The 20,654-nt window shown below is 43.1% G+C and overlaps 2 protein-coding genes across 3 annotated transcripts; both read right to left on the reverse strand.

Annotated features, from left to right (window-relative positions):
* Window positions 1-4,326: 4,326 nt before the first annotated feature.
* LOC144994945 (uncharacterized) lies at window positions 4,327-8,060 on the reverse strand. Its single transcript, XM_078954435.1, has 4 exons — window positions 7,938-8,060; window positions 7,747-7,776; window positions 6,661-6,764; window positions 4,327-6,417 (listed from the first exon to the last, which is right to left on the reverse strand). Exons 2-4 carry the CDS (start codon window positions 7,750-7,752, stop codon window positions 4,953-4,955), a joined length of 1,575 nt encoding a protein of 524 aa, XP_078810561.1. The 5' UTR covers window positions 7,753-7,776; window positions 7,938-8,060; the 3' UTR covers window positions 4,327-4,952.
* A 2,203-nt stretch (window positions 8,061-10,263) lies between these two features.
* Window positions 10,264-18,377, reverse strand: LOC144994948 (uncharacterized). Of its 2 annotated transcripts, XM_078954439.1 has the most exons (4): window positions 17,810-18,376; window positions 17,398-17,501; window positions 11,291-12,141; window positions 10,264-11,185 (listed from the first exon to the last, which is right to left on the reverse strand). In XM_078954439.1, exons 1-4 carry the CDS (start codon window positions 17,813-17,815, stop codon window positions 10,959-10,961), a joined length of 1,188 nt encoding a protein of 395 aa, XP_078810565.1. In that variant the 5' UTR covers window positions 17,816-18,376; the 3' UTR covers window positions 10,264-10,958. The 2 variants fall into 2 exon arrangements, with proteins under 2 accessions (XP_078810565.1, XP_078810563.1); XM_078954437.1 differs by having other exon boundaries at window positions 10,264-12,141; window positions 17,810-18,377.
* Window positions 18,378-20,654: the final 2,277 nt, after the last annotated feature.

The following is a 20,654-nucleotide window of genomic DNA, read 5'->3' on the forward strand; positions in this document are numbered from 1 at the left end:
CCCAGAATAACTGTTTTGGAGTCATTTTTAATCCGCTCTGAAGGTTGAGGGTTTCAAACAGGGAAGTGAACCCCGAAGGAGAATTGCCTTCGGCCCTGAAGGAAATCTCCCCTGCGCTTCTGACCACGGTCGGAAAGACGAGAGAAAAAAGTCATCGCGCTGCGAAAGGTTCAACAATACGGAGCCAGCAGCGCCAAATGCCTCACAATATGCCACGCTCCCCGCATTGCACCGTTACAGCAGAGCATGAATACGATGGTCGCTGCTTTCTGTCTTTGTAATAAAACGCTTCATCTGTTAATACAAAAGTATCTTTATGTAAACTCACTGTGTAGTTTTTAACCATCAGTACATAAACAATAATGTTGAAATAAACATTTAACAAATAAACATGAAGATGAAAAGAAAGAAGTACTTTTTTTATCTTTTCTGGACCGTGATCTACACTCATGTCCTTGAAAATCGATCGCGATCGACGTAATGAGCACCCTTGATATAATATATACATGCATAGTATATATAATGATGTCAAAACGAGTTGTGGCTCCGGGTGCTTTTTTTTTCATTAGGGGCGGTCCCAAATGGCTCTTTGAGTAAAAAAGGTTGCCGACCCCTGACTTAGCCGAAAGATTAAGATCATGAAGGGAGTGCGGCCAGGAAACACCTTGTCACCAGTGATGTTCACAGCAGTGTTGGAGGAAATATTCAGGAGAATGGAAGCTGAAGCGGGAATTAACATCAATGGAGGGAGAATGAACAACCTGAGATTTGCAGATGATATCATCTTATTTGCAGAAAAGGAAGAGGATCTCAGCAAGCTGCTTAACGATCTGAACAAGGAAGGGAGAAAAGATGGCATGACAATGAACAAAAAGAAAACCAAACCCATGTGGAATGAAATAGCAAGGAAAAGGAGAAGGAAAGGAATAATTGTGGATGGAGAACAACTGGAGGAGGTGGATGAGTATAAGTATTTGGGAAGACTGCTAACACCAGGAAATGAGATGGCGAAAGAAATAGATGAGAGAGTAACATCTGCTTGGAAGAGATTCGGACAGTACAGCACGTTTCTGAGAGATCAAAAAATGCCCATGTGTCTCAAGATGAAGATCATGAACACTGTCATACTGCCATCAATGACGTATGGAGCTGAGACATGGTCACTTCCAACCGCCAAAGAGAGAAACTGGCCATCACCCAGAGGAGCATGGAACGATCAATGGTGGGTGTTACGAGGAGAGATAAGGTCAGGAACGAAGACTTAAGATCAAGAACAGGGGTGAAGGATATCATCGAGAAAGTGATTGAAGCCAAAGGCAAGTGGGCAGGACATGTAGCCCGAATGAAGAACCACGAGATGAGAGATGACATCGAGCAGAAGGCAGGCTGCACGTGGACCCAGAGTTCCCAAAACCGTGATGATTGGAGTAAGATGTGGAGGCCATCCGCCAGCAGTGGTGTGATAGGCTGATGATGATGAATCAACACATAATCTCAGTGAGCCATCTTTCTTGGTCACAACCACCACTAGTGAAGCATATGGACTCTTGCTAGGCCTGATGACTGCTGCTGCCTCCATGTCAAGCAACAACTTTCTGACATCTTGCAATGGAGGAGGACTTTTACGATAGGAAAGTCGAAAAGGCTTAGGATCAACCGGCAGGATGTCGTGTTGCACAGTTTTTGTATGGCCATAGTCCATAGGATGCTGGGAGAACACACCAACATTCCTCTCCAACAGCTCTCTGAGGAGGGCTCACTGGTTCTCGTTCTCAACTGCTGCTTTGCTTAGGTTAACTCCACAGCTTGACACAACCTGGTCAAGATACAGACATGTTTCTTTGCATCCATCCCTGCGATATTTTTCTGAAAAGTTTACAACATTGGCCACCAGGGAGACTGGCTAGATGTGTGTGGGATTTGGTGAGCTGTAACTGTGACTTATCACCTGCTCTGGAATGGGTTGAGAGCCTAATATTGCTGTACAACCCTGCTCTTGTGGGGAGACTACACGGTCACTCATCATCTTCAAGTCTCTCTCTTTTATTTGGGCAGCAGAATAAAAATATATGTACCTTCAATTATGGGTAACCTAATGTACCCCAAGCCGTGTGCTAGTACAATCATTGTTTGACTAATATTCAGAAAATTAGATAAATGTGTAATGATTGTTACATAATTATTCCCTCAAAAAGACGTTTCACTTAAATTGTTACTACACAGCTGTATGTTTAGCAGACAAATAAATGTGAGAAATTAGCTATGTTTGCTTAATGTACTGACCGTCATCAACACAATGTTTCACACAGGAAAATAAAAAAAATTACCATTCAATTTGCTATAAAACTGCTGATAAAGCTCTTACAACAAAACAAAAAATTAATCTATCACAGAATACACTTTGATGGTAACTGTGGCATTGTTAAAGCGCATGTCAACACTTCTTAGGTCTTGAAACATCGTCATCCAGGTCACGGCATCAAAAATGTAACCCACTCCATGCGGGATCCACACTTCTCTACCCCGAAGACTCTGCGTTGTTATGTGTTGTTGGTTGGGCTACCCAGAGAGACAGGAGTTGGACACAAGGTGATCAAGGTCGTGGCTTAGACCGCGCTCTTTATTTGGTGTTGATTAGGGCTGCACCATATGAGGAAAACTTGCGATATGCGATATTAGTGATTAATATTGCGATAACGATAAATTTGCGGTAAATAAACAAATAGAAAAATAAACAAAAACATTTTCCCATTTCATTGCAACAGTTTAAAAATTATACTCCAAATGACCCTCATTGACATGGGGGACAAACAACTAACATAACAGGCCTCCATCTGATTGGTCAACAATGGGAAGGCGTCCATGTGATTGGTCAAAGCATAAAGGGATTTATTTGATTCGTTAAATGCTTCAAGCTGCTAGAAGATTGTTTTAACACATTTTGGGTTTGCGATTTATTGCGATATTCGCCATCTTTTGCGATATGCATATTGCAGAGCTGGATAGTGCGATATCGATAAATTTGCGGTACATTGTGCAGGCCTAGTGTTGATGCTGACAATTTCACTTTCCAAACCATAAACGAACACTGTTCTCAGTTAAGGTCACTCACAAAACCGTAGATCCAAATTTAAAATAAATACATTAAACAAAACAAAAAAAGAGCTAAGTGCTGTGTTTTGTTAGCTACTACGCATAGAAATAAAATGCATAGATAACTACATAGCAAACAATAAAAAGCTGGCAAGCTCATGTTAAACAATGAAATAAACTCCCAAAACCTTTTCAGGTGGCAACTGAACATCTCAACAAAAAACATAAAACATATTTTTTGCATAAACATCTTAACAATTGCTTATGGTCAAGTTATTTAACTAGGATGCTGAGGGTCCAATCTACAGTGCCTACCTTCCAAACCATAAACGAACACTGACCGAGTTCCCGCCACACAGAGTAAAAAAAACAAACCTCCAAATACGGTGTCCTGTGAGGGATAAAATAGGGAACAAACCTGACACCAAAAAGCTCATACAGCACAACGGCACCACCTGCTGATTCATTTAGGCTACTGCTTTACAAATACATAAATTAAAAGGGAAAATATGCATTAAAAAAAACGTATATTTTCTTCCTACAACAGGCTTAAAAACTAAAAACTTTGGACAAAAAGGACAAGTTTAGGAAAAAAAAATGTACTTCAAATTCCAACCCTTTATTTTATGTGGGTGGTCTCTTCAGAACTAAAGAACTTTCAAGTAAAGTTTTTTTTTGAACAATTGTTTCATTGTCTTCTTTTCTTTTAAAAATGCAGATGACATTTCTGCTCAGCCCGTTCCAAGTTTCTGTGTATTTGTCAAGTATGTCCTGCAGAGGAGTCAATTCAAATTAGAAGCTGGGAAAGAAAACTTAGGCTGTGTCTGAATTCTCAAATAATCTCAAACTACTAAAAAACTATATAGTGTGGGACTATGAAATGAAAAATTATTTCGGACACCATGCTTACTACATTTCACGAATTGAAAATCTAATATGAGCGTTTTACGACGACTATGTATCCACTGTGTTTTGAAGATGAAAACGTTGATGGTTTCTTCAAAAATACGTATAAAAACGGTATTTTTGTGTTCAAAAACACCATAAAACACGACACATTGTGGTCTATATTCACCATTCTATTAAGCATCGATGCACACTGGTTTTTCGCAGAGAATTATGGGAAAATATCTAGGGCACTCCATTATGGAGTTGAAGATTTAGACAGCCCTACAAAATGGTGAACACACTATGTAGTGAAGGAATTTGGACTAGACAAAATAATCAGACATATTTGCTGTTTGCAGAGCTGAGCTTTATTAGCAGAAAGATTTAAAACATGAAGCACTTTTTAAAAATACAATAACGTGAATACAGGATTTTCTTTGGTCAAACTTTTCAGAGGAATCACATGACAGATATTTTTATGATTTTCAGCCAAAGTTTTTTGTTGACAGTGAAGCAAGTAATGTCAAGAAGGGGAAGGAGCAGGATGAATTCACTGTAAAATATTTTCCTTCCTGTTATCAAATGAAAACCTTAGAGGACTTCTTGGAAGAAGATTTCACAATTGAAACTTCTTGTACTGTGTTTTGTTTTAAGGTTGATTTTTTCTAGTGGTTTAAAAACTAAAAACTATTCTGGAATGAGTATTTCAATTGGTTAAATTTTGTAATTGTTTGGAATAATTCTTGTGCTCAAAGCTCAACTAAAACATAAAGAGAACGTTATCAAACAAATGCGTAAATTTTAGACTGATGCAAGTTTTAATTCAGTGAACTGACTTCCTGAGTGCAAAGCTTGTTTTAGTAGTTATGAAAAGTAAAATGGAATCAAACTGGATTTTCTGCATAATAAAAAATCCTAAGATGCTAATGTTTACTTGTTATTCAAATTGATTTCTGCTTTTTGTCCTTCTTTCACAATCCCCACCTACTTCTTTTTCTTCCTCCGGTCCTCTGTCTACCTCCTCTTCTTCCAACCCTTCCTTTACCTCTTCTTCCTCCAATCCTCTGTCTACCTCCTCTTCTTCCAACCCTTCCTTTACCTCTTCTTCCTCCAATCCTCTGTCTACCTCCTCTTCTTCCAACCCTTCCTTTACCTCTTCTTCCTCCAATCCTCTGTCTACCTCCTCTTCTTCCAACCCTTCCTTTACCTCTTCTTCCTCCAATCCTCTGTCTACCTCCTCTTCTTCCAACCCTTCCTTTACCTCTTCTTCCTCCAATCCTCTGTCTACCTCCTCTTCTTTCAACCTTTCCTTTACCTCTTCTTCGTCCAATCCTCTGTCTACCTCCTCTTCTTCCAACCCTTCCTTTACCTCTTCTTCCTCCAATCCTCTGTCTACCTCCTCTTCTTCCAACCCTTCCTTTACCTCTTCTTCCTCCAATCCTCTGTCTACCTCCTCTTCTTCCAACCTTTCCTTTACCTCTTCTTCCTCCAATCCTCTGTCTACTTCCTCTTCTTCCAACCCTTCCTCTACCTCTTCTTCCTCCAATCCTCCGTCTACCTCCTCTTCTTCCAACACTTCCTGTACCTCTTCCTCCTCCAATCCTGCCTCCTTCTTCTCTTCCTGCTTGCTCTCCCTCTGTGACATCATTTCCAGGACGTGTTTGTGACGATGAAGTCTCTTGATCAGTGTTGTCTTGATTCCCTTCATTGGCTTCTCCTCCCTGACTTTGTGCTTCATCTGTCATGGTGTCACCATCCCCAGTGTTACTGGGAGTGGGCTGTATTAAAGCATTTGGGACAGCAGGAGCTGGAGTCACAGCGTTTTCATCATTAGACTGGGGATAAGTGGGGTCAGAAAAACAATAGTCTGCAACCTGGTCGTTCTGATCCGCACAGGGTCTACACTGCATTTGCCCGTTTGATTCAACGCATCGAAACACATTCTTTAGACCCAGATAGTCTCCAAGCTTTTTAACACCTTCTCTGCGCTGCTCATCAGAAAGAGACTTCTGTTGATTTCTGGACAAATACAGCCCTGAGAATGCAAAAGCGTAATGTTTCCATCGTTTCAATTTTGGTAAATACTTCAGGATTTTTTCTGGATTGTCCTCATTTGTACACTTTTGGACACAAGGCGCTGCACGAACATAAAAAAGCATCAGATCATTATCAAGATCGAATTGTTGGTTGAGCAAGTTGTCAAAGTTTTGCAGAACTCGATACTCTGCATGTTTGAAATCTCCTCTAACGTCTGGGTTTGGAATCACTTTCGCAGCAACAATCCTGCCGTGCGCGTACACTTCCTTGTTCTTCATTGCAGTCTTCACCGCCTCAGGGGTCTCAGCATTTAAGACTTGGCTCACGTCGTATCGATCCTCTTGGTTCTGGTTTTTGGGGATGCTTGCAGCTAGGCTGAACATCGTGTTTATTTTGTAGCTGCAATGAGATCACATGCATTTCTGTCAGAATCCAAACAAAATCTGGATTGTTTTCTTTCTAAGAGAGACTTCATGATTATTCACAAAAGAATACACTCAAAATATGAGCAATTATGAACATATATCTTTATGATTTTCAACTTGGAGAAACACATTTGTGTACTGCAAACATTGAAATTATTAAAAGCACAAATAAGAACCAGTTTTTAGAAAAACAATGTTGTCAGGGAGGTGCACTCACTTGTTCCAAATTACATCCACCATTGGAGCGAGCTGTTCCTCGGTGATACCGGTGCAGCTTTCAAATAGCAGAACGCTGACGGACATCCAGAGGAGTCCTGCCATCTGAACACACATTGTCAAATTCCAATATTTTGAAAATTAGGTAACAAAAGAGACGAGCAATGATGCATTGAGGGAAAAATGTTGTGCTATTGAGTAATTGAGTTATTAACACCACATGTTGAATGTGCAGTAAACTTAAAAAAACAATTGAGTTATTAACTCAGTTACTGCATCTTTAAAATAATTAGTTGAAACACGGCAATCAATTTGACATTTTTCCTCAGCTGCCTGCAAACATGACAAATGCCTTAAGTGCAATAATTCACGGAAAGTGACACAAAATATTAAAACAAAAAACAAACAAGACATAAAAATTCGTAAAAAGTATAACCATCACTTGGTTTCTAAAATCATCAAATTATAAAAAGTTAATAAAAAGTGCAGTAAACTTAAAAAACTAAACATCCACCACTTAATTCTGCATTTCTTCAAGCAAGGGGAGCAAAAGGAGCGCACACTTAACACTTGAACAGCTCTAACAGACCCCTTCCACGGTGTGCAAAATTTGGAGGGGTTGCAAAAAGGAAAAGTCTAAACGACACGCCTGCGTCTCACCTATGTGTTGTATAAATGTTCACTGCGACTCGTCACTTACACCATGCTATGGAAAGAAATGTGCATGAACATTTTCACTCTACGGGTTTATCGAGCGGTTTAAGACTTTAATATTTCCCACGGGAAACCTGCGCTTACAGGATTTTCCATTTTTCGCCTGTCGCCCGGATCCACCTGTAAGGGCAGTTGTGACTAAAAGACGGGTTTAAGAAGTATATCAGGACATTTTCATGTCCCCATACAATATGTTTGTCATCATTAAAGCGGACGATGTTTTGTGTTGTTGTGACTTCTGTAAACAGCACAACACATCCACACAATTCCAACAGATTCACATACTTTTTTCTTACAAATTTTTTTGTCTCTGTCAGAATTGCAAGAAAAAGAAATAGATCAAAAGTTCTAATATGACAAAAATCCTGGTTACCTTCATTGCTGCTGTTAGCAGGATGTGATCCTGAGAAAAAAACAGAACAAAACAAATATATACTCATGTTTATTTAAACCAATAAATGAACAGAAGTAGTTTTTTGTCTTTTCATGATTTTTAAAAAAATGTTTTACCCAATGTTGTCTATTATTCTGAAATTCTCCTGCAGTGAAGTGAAAACGTTTTACCTGCTTTGATGGAGGAAATTGTCTTGATGGATGGTGCTGATGCTGTGTCAGAGAAGCTGAAGTTTTTACTGTAAATGTGGTCAGAACGCAGTCGAAGAATTGCTTTTATAGGGTGGGAGGAAGACCTGACATGTCCTTATTCGAACAAATCTTACAATATAGAGGAAGGAGGACAAGAGAAGCAGTTTCTGGACCAAAGTCAAAGGAGGAAGTTAAAAAACTGCAAATAATGTTTGACTCTGTGAGAAAGAAGTCAGAATTTTCTATGCCCTTTTTTTTCTGCACCTTTTAGTACAAACACTCTTTACCCCACAAAAATATATACTCCAACACACATGCTCGCAAACACACAAACATTACACAAGGAAGGAGGGACCTCTGATCTTCTGTCCCCCATCCCATTCCTGGAGGGGGGGGGGCGGGGGGGACGAGGCCCTCAGCAACAGCGGCCTTGTTCCCTGGGTGCTGGCCCTGAGTTCTCTGGCAAGACCAAAAACCAGGGATCACATCTGAGCCTGGGGGTGTCTGTGTCCCTGTGGTGTGGGTTCTGATACTGGCCTTCTCCAAAATTCTAACTGTGGGTGAGCCTGGTCGGGCCCCTGCCTTCCTCTCTCCTGGACCAACCGTGGGTTGGGTGGGTGGCTGCCTGGAGTGTGGGGCGGGTCTCTCATGGGGGGGCCTGGCATGTGGCTGGGGTTGGTGGGATGCTCAGAACTCTTGGGTGGTGGTGGGCTGCTCGTCTGTGACTGGGGGTGCTCTCCAGGGGCGGGGCCCCGCGTTGGGCCTTCCCTGTGCAGCGAAGGGGCTGCTCTTCTGCTTGGGCTGGAGCTTGCACTCTCTGTCCCCCTATGTCTCCCTGCTCTCTAGCTTGGGGGGCCCTTGTGGCGGTCCTGCTGACCCTGGCCTGGGTGGCGGATGTGATTGCCCGGCGGCCGGTTGTTCTCTTTCTGCTACCGTGTGGGTGTTGGGGGGGGGTCCTGCTTACTGCTGCTGCTGCAGCGGGTGTCTTGGTGTGGGGATGACTGGACACTCTCCCTCCTCCTTTTTACATTCCATCATCCACCTTAGAAGAACGTAAACACTCACTCGATCACAGGTTTTAGCTCACCTTTGTAGAAAAAGTTTGCGTGACTGAATGAAATGCTTCACGTGTTGGTCTGAAGTGAGAATGCGTGTGTGAACATTAATTGTTTTATGTCCGTGTTGAGATGTTTGTATGTAAACATAATTGGAGCCAATAGGTATGTTTTTAACATTTAAGTGTGTGTGGACAAGCACTGCCCCTTTTAGATTTGTTATAGATCTAAACCTGACAGTAATAATTATGAACTTCAAGCAACTTGTTGCTTTATGATGCTTGATAATTTAACTCCCCCACTTCTATAATCACCCTCCTACCCCCCCTCTCTAACACCCTTCTCTCTTCTTCCCTCCTCTTCTTTTCTGTCCGGTCCAACAAAAAAACTGTTGCAAAAATAATTATTATAAATAAAGTTTTGTATAAATTACAAAAGGGGTTTATTCAAATATACACCTGGTGTGTCAGAAGATTCATAACTCCGTGTTGTAAAAGTAAAATATGTCCAAGACAACAGCTCTTATCTATTGATAATAAATACATAAATTAAAAGGGAAAAAATATGCACTTAAAATTTTTTCTTTTCTTACAACAGGCTTAATAACTAAAAACATTGGTGTTTAACTTTTACTGTGCGACTTCTTTATTACTAGACTTCACTAAAACTTAAGAGGGATCAAGTTTTTGTTAAGTAAAAATTCAAAAACTCTGAAAATATATAGATTACTTTTGAATTTTTGAAAGGTTAGAGGAAATGTTTTGAGAGAAAGAAAGTACTCGAAATTCCAACCCTTTATTTGTGTTTCAAAATAAAAGTATTTTCAAGAACAAGTGTTCAATTTTCTTTTTCCTTTTTTTAAAGTGCAGATGCCATTTCTGCTCAGACCGTTACAAGTTTCTGTAAATAAATATAGTATTTGTCAAATGTGTCCTCCAGAGGAGTCCATTCAAGTTACCGGCTGGGAAAGAAAACTGTGTTAAACCGTTTTACAATGACCTTTTATAAATCCACTGTCTTCTGAAGATGAAAACGTTTATGGTTTATTTTTGCAAAAACACCATCAAACACAATGCATTGTGGTCTATATTCACCAATCTCGTGAGTATCGATGCACACTGGTTTTTCGTAGAGACTTCTAGGAAATTTTTAGGGCACTCGATTTTGGAGTTGTAGATTCAGACAACAATTCAAAATAGTGAATGCACTATGTAGTGAGGAATTTGGACTAGACAAAATAATCACGCATATTTGCTGTTTGCAGAGCTGAGTTTTAATAGCAGAAAGATTTAACACATTAAGCACTTTTTAAAAACACAATAACATGAATGCATGATTTTCTTTGGTCAAACTTTTCAGAGGAATCACATGACAGATATTTTTATGATTTTCAGCAAAGTTTTTATGTTGACAGTGAAGCAAGAAATGTCAAGAAGGGGGAGCAACAGGATGAATTTACTGCAGACTAATAAAGTAAAATGTTTTCCCTTCCAGTTATTGAATGAAAACCTTAAAGGAAAAATGCCTCAAATTTGAGCAAATTCTGTTTATAAGCAAAAATATACGCTGTTTATCACGTTTTTTTCTTTTCTTAGTACAGAGCTGTTCTCAACTTCTTGGCAGAAAATGTTGATTTCATAAATGAAGCTTCTTATACTGTGTTTTTTTTTAAGGTGGATTTTTTTTCTAGTGGTTTAAGAACTAAAAACTAGTCTGGAATGAGAATTTAAATTTGTCTAAATTTAGTAGATATTTGGAATAATTCTTGTGCTCAAAGCTCAACTAAAACATAAAGTGAACTTTATCAAAGAAACGCGTAGATTTTAGAATGATTGAAGTTTTAATACAGTGAACTGACTTCCTGAGGGCAAAGCTTGTTTAAGTAGTTATATAAAGTAAAAGAGATAAAAACTAGGTTTTTTAAATTTAACTGTTTACTTTTTATTTAAAATTGCTTTTCTGCTTTTTGTCCTTTCAAAAATCCCGCCAACTTCTTCAATCCCCACCAAACTGCTTTTCCTCCAATTCTCCCCGTACCTCTTCTTCCTCCAATCCCCTGTCTACCTTTTCTTCCTCCAATCCTCTGTCTACCTCCTCTTCTTCCAACCTTTCCTTTACCTCTTTTTCCTCCAATCCTCTGTCTACCTCTTCTTCTTCCAACCCTTCCTTTACCTCTTTTTCCTCCATTCTTCCCTCCACCTCTTCTTCCAACCCTCCCTCTTTCTCTTCTTCTTCCAACCCTTCCTTTACCTCTTTTTCCTCCATTCTTCCCTCCACCTCTTCTTCCTCCAATCCTGCCTCCTCCTTCTATTCTTGCTTGCCCTCCCTCTGTGACATGATTTTCAGGACGTGTTTGTGACGAGGAAGCCTCTTGATCAGTGTTGTCTTGATTCCCTTTAGTGGCTTCTCCTCCCTGATTTTGTGCTGCATCTGTCATGGTGTTACCATCCCCAGTGTTACTGGGAGCTCGCTGTATTAAAGCATTTGGGACAGCTGGAGCTGGAGTCACAGCGTTTTTATCATTAGACTGGGCAGAGGTGGGGTCAGAAATACAAAAGTCCGCGACCTGGTCGTTCTGGTCCGCGCAGGTTCTACACTGCATCTGCCCATTTGATTCAACGCATCGAAACACATTCTGAAGACCCAGAGAATCTCCAACCTTCTTAATACCTGCTCTGCGCTGCTCATTAGAAAGGGACTTCTGTGGATTTCTGGACAAATACAGCCCTGAGAATGCAAAAGCGTAATGTTTCCATCGTTTCAATTTTGGTAAATACTTCAGGATGTTTTCTGGATTGTCCTCATTTGTACACTTTTGGACACAAGGCGCCGTACGAACATAAAAAAGCATCAGATCATTATCAAGATCGAATTGTTGGTTGAGCAAGTTGTCAAACTTTTGCAGAACTCGATACTCTGCATGTATGTATTCTCCTTTAACGTCTGGGTTTTTGATCACTTTCGCAGCAACAATCCTGCCTTGCGCATACACTTCCTTGTTCTTCATTGCAGTCTTCACCGCCTCAGCGTTCTCAGCATTCAAGACCTGGCTCACGTCGTATTGATCCTTTTGGTTCTGGCTTTTGGGGATGCTTGCAGCTAGGCTGAACATAGTGTTTATTTTGTAGCTGCAATGAGATCACATGCACAGAGGGTTAGAGTTTTTAAAAATATTTCTGTTAAAATCCGAACTAAAGCAATCACTGGATTGTTTTCTTTTTAAGAGAGAGACTTCATGATTATTCACACAAAAAATAAACTTAAATTTGGGAAATTATGAACAAATAAAGAGCAGAACAGAGGGAACCCATTGTGGTGGATGTGGCAGTGCCAAGCGATGGGAACATCAGGAAGAAGGAACATGAGAAACTGGAGAAATACCAGGGACTCAGAAAAGAACTGGAGAAAGCATGGAAAGTGAAGGTGACAGTGGTGCCTGTGGTAATTGGAGCACTCGGGGCAGTAACCACCAAGCTGGAGGAGTGGCTACAACAGATACCTGGAAAGACCTCAGACCTCTCAGTCCAGAAAAACGCAGTGTTAGGAACAGCTAAGATACTGTGCAGGACCCTCAAGCTCCCAGGCCTCTGGTAATCAATCCAGGCTGTGCACAGGTTGGTGTGTTGTGACTTGCAGTCTTGAGCGACTGTTCTGTCGACCAGGAGTTGGTGTTTGGCTCCTCTGGAGTCTCTACCAAAGCCCCTTCTGTGCGTTGCTCATGAATTGATCCATGTGCCTATTTATCTTGGTTGCAGTGATGCCTGACATGAGCTTCCATGTTGTGGAGAGACAGGTTATGGGACAGTTAGATGGGACTGCACCCTTTGAGGGATCCATCTGGATCAGGATCGTTCGCCCTTCCGTTAGCCATTCGGGGTGAGTCCCATCTCTTGGCAGCTGGTTCATTTATGCTGCCAGGCACTCGTGGAGTGCGGTGAGCTTCTTTAGCCAGTAGGCATGTATCATGTCAGGGCCCGGTGCTGTCCAGTTCTTCATACCTGAGACTCTTTCTTGGATGTCTGCCACTGTGATGGATACTGGATTCTGTTCAGGCAGTACATCACTTAACCGATGTACCTGGTGAAGGGGTTACCTAGTGTTCATTCTAGGCATGATCTTGTCTTTCAGGTCAGCTGCTGCCTCGCTCAGCGTATCTGTGGTTGTTGGCGCTGTGTACCCAAGCTCAGGGTGGGAGTGTGGTATAGCCTCCTCTCTGACCTGCTGTTCTGGCTCCCCATTGGTGGTATTGCAATTGTATTGTACCGCTTCAATCTCAAGTTGTGATAGGAGTTGCCGTTTGTGGATATTAGAACATCGGGTTACCAGTTGTTTGTTGTTTGGCAGTTAGCCTTGATTGTGGGTTTCGAAACATCGATTCATTCCACATTCTCTGCATGTAACCCGTCTAGGTGGGATTGCTTGAATAGTAGGATTCTAACAGAACCTTGTTTTCACCATCTAGCACCATTGGTCACCCATCTAGTCCATTTACGTCTTTTTCCAGTAGCCCACTTTCCATCAGGGTGCTCTGGTCCCCCAGCAGCTGACGTAGACGTTGTTTGGCCGGGCGACGTATGAGGCGGCCTGACATGTGGTTTATTGTCTCTCATATTATGAGGTAGGCAGTAGAGTTAAGGGTCTTGCCCAAGGGCATTCACTGGGTGATGTTATCTGCTCACCATTGATATCATTACCAGCCATTGATCACCCCCCCCCCCCCGGAATATATATATATATATTTTTATATATATAAAAAATATATATATCAGTCACCAGACATTTGGAGGCCCTGACCTGGGCCTCCAAATGTCTGGTGACTGATGGGGGTGAACCTGGGACGCTGGGATTCACTGCTGAACCCTCTGGAGGTGTCGTGGGCCTATCAGCGAAACACTGAAGAAGGAGGGCGCCCACTTGAAAACCCAAGTGACGTCACCACTCATCTGCTTGCCACAGTGTCTCATCGGTGCCTTAATTATTCAGGGATAACAACAAGGAAGGAAGAACTAGGCACAGGAGAACAACCAGAATCCAACACATCGCACCCCCCAATTGAGAAGAAGATCTTGGGGCGAAGGCCATTAGTCAAGTGGCCGAAGTCCTGCGACAAGACACTGTGGATGGAGGTCAACAACGATCTCTGCCATATCCTTGAAGGGGTCAGAGGCAACACCATGAAGAAATTGGAGAGAATGGGGAACCTCATCTTCACATACGGATTGGAACGGTTCGGAGTGGTCGAGGGCAAACGATCTACTCCGACAATCCACACCAAATCCCGAAGGCAAAAAGAAATAGACCTGTTAGTTAAGGAGAGGCGGCAGCTGAAAAAACAGTGGAGGAAGGCCACAGAGGAGGAAAAGGAGGGAATAAACGTTCTGCAGGAAGAGATCAAGGGTAGGCTGTCCACACTGAGAAGAGCAGAAAACCTCCTGAGGAAACGCAGAAGGAAGGAGCAAACAAGATCACGCTTTTATAAAGATCCCTTCAAATTTGTAAAGAGTCTATTTGCAAAAGAAAAAAGTGGAAGTCTCTCTGCATCAAAGGCTGTCCTGGAAGAACATCTTAAAAAAACCTGTACGGATGACCGACACCATGAAGAGGCCTCACTCCCACCTGACATGCCACCAGTGAGCACACCAGAATACCAGCTTGACGCGAGTCCACCCAGGTGGAGTGAAGTGGTCAAAATTGTGCGTAGGGCAAGGGCCGCATCCGCACCAGGCCCCAATGGAATTCCTTATAGGCTCTACAAAAATGCCCCAGGCGTCCTGCAATTCCTCTGGAAACTGATGAAAGTTGTGTGGATAAAGAAAGAGATTCCAACATCCTGGCGGAGAGCCGGAGGGATCCTCATCCCCAAGGAGAAGGACTCTGCAGTTCTCGGCCAGTTCCGCCAGATCAGTCTCTTAAATGTTGAGGGAAAAATCTTCTTCAGCGTGGTGGCTCATAGGCTAACAAGCTACCTGCACAGAAACAACTTGATTGACACATCAATCCAAAAAGCAGGGATCCCAGGCTTCTCAGGATGTGTAGAACACACTAGCGTTATCTGGCATCAGATTCAGCTTGCCAAGAAAGAAAGAAAAGATCTCCATGTGGTCTTCCTGGACCTTGAAAACGCATTTGGCTCTGTCCCCCACAAGTTCCTGTGGACAGCCTTTGATTATTTCAAAGTCCCACCAGCTCTCACAACCCTGGTAAAAGCCTACTTCCAGGATATCCAACTGTGTGTGACGACGGCAGAGTTCACTACAGCGTGGCAACACCTGGAAGTGGGAATCATGGCTGGCTGTACCATCTCCCCGTTGGCATTCACCCTGGCAATGGAAGTCATCATACGGGCTTCTCAATGGGTGGTTGGCGGGCAACAAATAAGACCTGGGCTGAGGCTTCCACCAGTCAGGGCCTACATGGATGACCTGACTACTCTGACTACGACCAAGGCTTGCACAGTACGGCTGTTGGGAAAGCTTCACAAGAACATAGAATTGGCTCGGATGAAGATCAAGCCAAGTAAGTCCAGAAGTATCTCCATCGTCAAGGGGAAGCTGTCAGACCACCGCTTCCACATTGGTGAGGAACCTATCCCAACAGTTTCCGAAAAACCCGTGAAAAGCTTGGGCCGCTGGTATGATGCTTCCCTCAAAGACAAAGAGCAAGTAGAGCAGCTCAGAAAGGACATAGCTGGTGGCCTAGAGAACATAAACAGAACCCTGCTCCCTGGCAAACTGAAGCTTTGGTGCATGCAGTATGGTTTACTCCCACGACTTCTCTGGCCATTAACCCTGTATGAAGTGCCACTGTCAAAAGTGGAAAAGTTAGAGAGGCTGATCAATGCCTATGCCAGAAAGTGGCTTGGCCTTCCCAGGTGCCTCAGTACCATTGGACTCTATGGCAGGGGGATGTTAGAACTACCTATATCCAGTTTGATAGAGGAGTACAAGTGTGCCAAGGTCAGGTTGGAGATGACACTCCAAGATACCTGTGACTCACTGGTTGTCCAAGCAGCTCCCATCCTGGCCACTGGGAGGAAGTGGGCCCCCAAGGCAGCAACTGATCTGGCCAAGGCAGCACTTAGACATAAAGACATTGTAGGATGCGTGCAGGAGGGGAGAAGTGGTCTTGGTCTCTCATCTAGCGCACCTTCCTGGAGGAAGGCCAACCCAGCTGAGAGGCGTAGACTGGTGGTCCAAGAGATACGCCGGGAAGAGGAGGCAGCAAGGTGTGCTCAAGCCGTGGCCCAGGCAAAGCAAGGTCAGTGGATGGGATGGGAAGGAGTGGAGAAGAGGAAGTTCTCCTGGAAAGACCTGTGGGAGATGGAGGCATCCAGGGCAAGTTTTATAATTAGGGCTACCTATGATGTCTTGTCTTCTCCTGCAAACCTAAAACAGTGGTATGGCGAAGACCCCTCATGCCCCTTATGTCAAAGCCCAGCAACATTGAAGCACATCTTGGTGGGATGCAAGACCAGCCTTAGTCAAGGCCGTTACACCTGGCGACACAATGTGGTTCTAAGGTGTCTGGCAACAGTGCTGGAAAAACAGAGAACAAGCGTGAACGCCCTTCCTCAGGCAACATCTCATCGGCAGCTAATACACTTCCTCCGAGAGGGTCAGGCCACCTTCAACACCACCAGTGCAGCTGACATAGGACAGCTGGGGAGAGCACGGGACTGGAAAATGATGGTGGACCTGGACAGAAAACTCTGCTTTCCACGGGAGGTTGCATCCACCAACCTTCGACCAGACCTTGTACTGTGGTCATCCACACTCAAGCTCGTATACATCGTAGAGCTCACAGTACCCTGGGAGAGTGCAATAGAGGAGGCCTATGAAAGAAAGATGCTGAGGTACGCCGAACTTGCAGCAGACGCCAAAGAGCAAGGCTGGAGCGTGAAGGTACGCCCAGTGGAAGTAGGCTGCAGGGGTTTTGTGGCCACCTCAACACCCAGGCTACTCAGGGAGATGGGAGTGCGAGGGAAGGCTCAAAGGCAGGCAATTAAAGACCTCTCCCAGGCAGCTGAGAAGGGAAGTCAGTGGCTATGGATCAAGAGGAAGGACCTGACCTGGGCCTCCAAATGTCTGGTGACTGATGGGGGTGAACCTGGGACGCTGGGATTCACTGCTGAACCCTCTGGAGGTGTCGTGGGCCTATCAGCGAAACACTGAAGAAGGAGGGCGCCCACTTGAAAACCCAAGTGACGTCACCACTCATCTGCTTGCCACAGTGTCTCATCGGTGCCTTAATTATTCAGGGATAACAACATCTAGTCCTATAAAACAGACATGTTTTTGAAATTTTGAGAAACGCATTTCTTTATAGCAAACATTAAAAAAGAAACGGTTCTTAGAAAAATAATGTTGAAAGGGAGGTGCACTCACTTTATCCAAATCGCATCCACCATTGGAGCGAGCTGATTCTCAGTGATACCGGTGCAGCTTCCAAAAAGCAGCACGCTGACGGACATCCAGAGGAGTCCTGCCATCTGAACACAAAGTATTACATCACAATAATTAAAAAATCAGGCAACAAATGATGAAAACAGAAGAGGAAGGACTCACAGAGGGAAAAACTTACTTTAAAAAAGTAACTATTTATAGTTACTACTTACATTGGCCAAAAGTTAATTGAGCTAATAACTCAATTACACATCTTCTATTCAATTCATGCAGAAATCCAAACAATTCCAACAGGGTCACATACTTTTTTCTTACAACTTTATTTGTCCGTCAGTCAGAATTGCAAGAAAGAAAAAATCAAGAGTTGTAATATGATAAAAAAAATCCTGGTTACCTTCATTGTTGCTGTTAGCAGGATGTGATCCTGAGAAAAACAGAACAAAAAAATATATACTCATGTTTATTTAAACCAAAAAATGAACAGAACTTTTTTGCTTTTTGTTTGTCTGTTAATGATTTAAAAAAAAATTTTTTTACACCATGTTGTTTATTATTCTGAAATTCTGCTGCAGTGAAGTGAAAAAGTTTTACCTGCTTTGATGGAAGAAATAGTCGTGATGGATGCTGCTGATGCAGCTGAAGTTTAATCATCAGAAGAATACCTTTTATATGGTGGGAGGAAGTTCTAAAATTTCCTTATCCGAACAAATCTTACAATATAGAGGAAAGAGGCAGTTTCTGGACCAAAGGGGAAAAAAAGGAAGTTAAAAAATTGCAAATACTGTCTGACTCTCAATGAGAAAGAAGTCAGAATTTTCTATGTCCTTTTTTTTCCTCTATGGCCCAAATCCTCTTCCATAGGTTCCTGAATGAAGCAAAGCAAAGAAAAAAAAACATTTGTATTTACTGCAGCCATTATTGCAAGTGTTAAATCCAAACCACTGTGTTTAGACACAGTATGATAGAAGTTTGCTATTTTGTTGTTTGTGCACAATCATGCCCGGCAAACAGTTGTGTAACTAGCTAACAATTCAAGAGATTAAAAAAAGTTGCTCTGCAACCAAATTTGTTATCATCATGAACTTCTAATGCAATAAAAAAAACGAATTTCCAAAGAAAGTGTCAGCAAATAATGTCTTAGTTATCTATATTATCTATTAGGAACTTTAAAAGGTCAAAAAACAAATTGTTTTTCTTTTGAGTTCAATTCCACCTCATCCAGATCTGTGACAATTGCTTTGAACACAAAAGGGGTAGATCGGTTGGTAAGGTGGAGGACTGCCATGCAGGAAACCAGGGTTCGATTTCCAGAGCGGAATGAACAATATAATGGCAATGGAAAATGGGCAATTACCATAACAATTAGTATTACGCTACTGCCTTCCTCACAACATGTGAGCGACAATGAACCACATGTACAGAGCACCCTGAATGAATGGACTGGAACCAGTCGTAACTACTCCAGTAATCCCACCCAGTGAATTGTGCCCAATGCTCGAACATCCACAAGCAGCAACTCCTATCAAAAGTTGACATTGACGCGCTACAATACCACGGGAGAGCCAGAACAACAGGTCAGAGAGGAGGCTATACCACACTCCTACCCTTATACACAGATAAGCTAAGCGAGGCAGCAACTTACCTGAAAGACAAGACAGTTCACACCAGCTACCAGCCTGAAAGTCTACTGGAAACTGTGAATGAATTGAGGGCATTTCCTACCACAACCATCACAGAAGCACTTCAGAAGCAGTGATCCTTGAGATGAGAGAAAACAATAACCACCATGGAAGCAACGGGTAGAGGCCAAAATCAACTAGAGGTAGGAGGCTGATGCCGTAGTATCGCGAGACCGATTGAGACCAGTGTGGTGAGTAAACTAACATAACCTGATAAGATTATTAAGCTTTTCAGGAGAAATTCATTGACGAGTTTTATCATCATGCCTGCGTCATGGGGAAAACCAACATCACCCCCACCTCCAAGCGTGGACGGCCTGAAGATTCTCCTGGGGCTGCCTCCTCTCCAGGCAGCGGGGTGAGCGATATTCTGGATTCCAAACTCTACAGTCTTGATTGCCGCCTTATTCTGCTGGAGATCCTCTATAGAGAGTTCCAAGGCCTGCGGGAGTCTTTGGAGTTCAGCCAGCAGCAGGTGCGGGAGCTCGCAGCGGAGAACCAGGCCCTCAGAGAGAACGTCAAGAGCAGCGACACCGTTACTCTCTCTGAGGAGAACCGTTCCATCAAGGAAACCCTCCTGGATCTTCAGGCGAGGAGCATGAGGAGCAACCTGGTGATCTTGGGGATTCTGGGGAGGCAGGAGAAGACCCAGAGGCCACGGTGAAGACCTTCATGGAGGCCCACCTGAAACTCCCCAAGGAGGAGGTGCAAACGATCTCGTTTCACAGGGTTCACCGCCTCGGAGGAAAGAGGCCAGACAACCAGCGCCCGCGTCCAATTGTTGCTAAATTTGAACATTTTAAACAAAAGGAGCTGGTGAAGGGCCGAGGACGGGAGCTGAAGGGAACGCATTTCAGTGTGAACGACCAGTTCCCGGCAGAAATCCTCCGTAGAACCAAGATCCTTTTCCCGCTGAGGAGGAAGCACCTCACTGCTGGGTCAAGAGCGGTAGTGGCCGTTGACAAACTGTACGTGGACGTCCGGCTGTTCCGGGAACTAGAGATCACTCCCTGGCTGTGCTGAAGGCTTTCAGACACGCGCTGAGAACATCTGCGCTGCCCAGAAGAAACCTGCTAAACTAACTTCAATGAATGGAAAATCGGATCATCATTAATCCACACCTCGATCTCAGAAAAACAGTCTTTTTTCTTCACCTCTTACTCATGTTTATGTTGTTTTGTTGTTTTTGTTTCTCTTCTTTTCTTACTTTTACCCCCTCCCCCTCCTCATATGTAAATCACCTAAAAGCTACACATCCTCGTAAAGTGTTTATTTATGCACGGAGCGGGCACGCGCACACAAGCGCGCAGACGGTAATGCACGTGCAATCCCGCACACACATGCTGACAAATTGCAAACACCTCACACTGGCTCTCATAGGACGCACGCAACATGCAGCTGACATAGCCAGAAAACGTTCACGCGCACATATGCACAGCTTTCTCCTGTGCAGCACACGCATTATTTAGCTTTACACCTTCCCAGTTAGAGCAGTTATGTACAGTCTTAACATGGTTAGCTGGAATGTGCGTGGACTTGGCTCTGGGCCAAAGAGAATGA

The sequence above is a fragment of the Oryzias latipes genome, chromosome 1 (assembly GCF_053564925.1).
Source record: "Oryzias latipes strain Hd-rR chromosome 1, Olatipes_Hd-rR_3.1".
NCBI classification, from domain to species: domain Eukaryota; kingdom Metazoa; phylum Chordata; class Actinopteri; order Beloniformes; family Adrianichthyidae; genus Oryzias; species Oryzias latipes.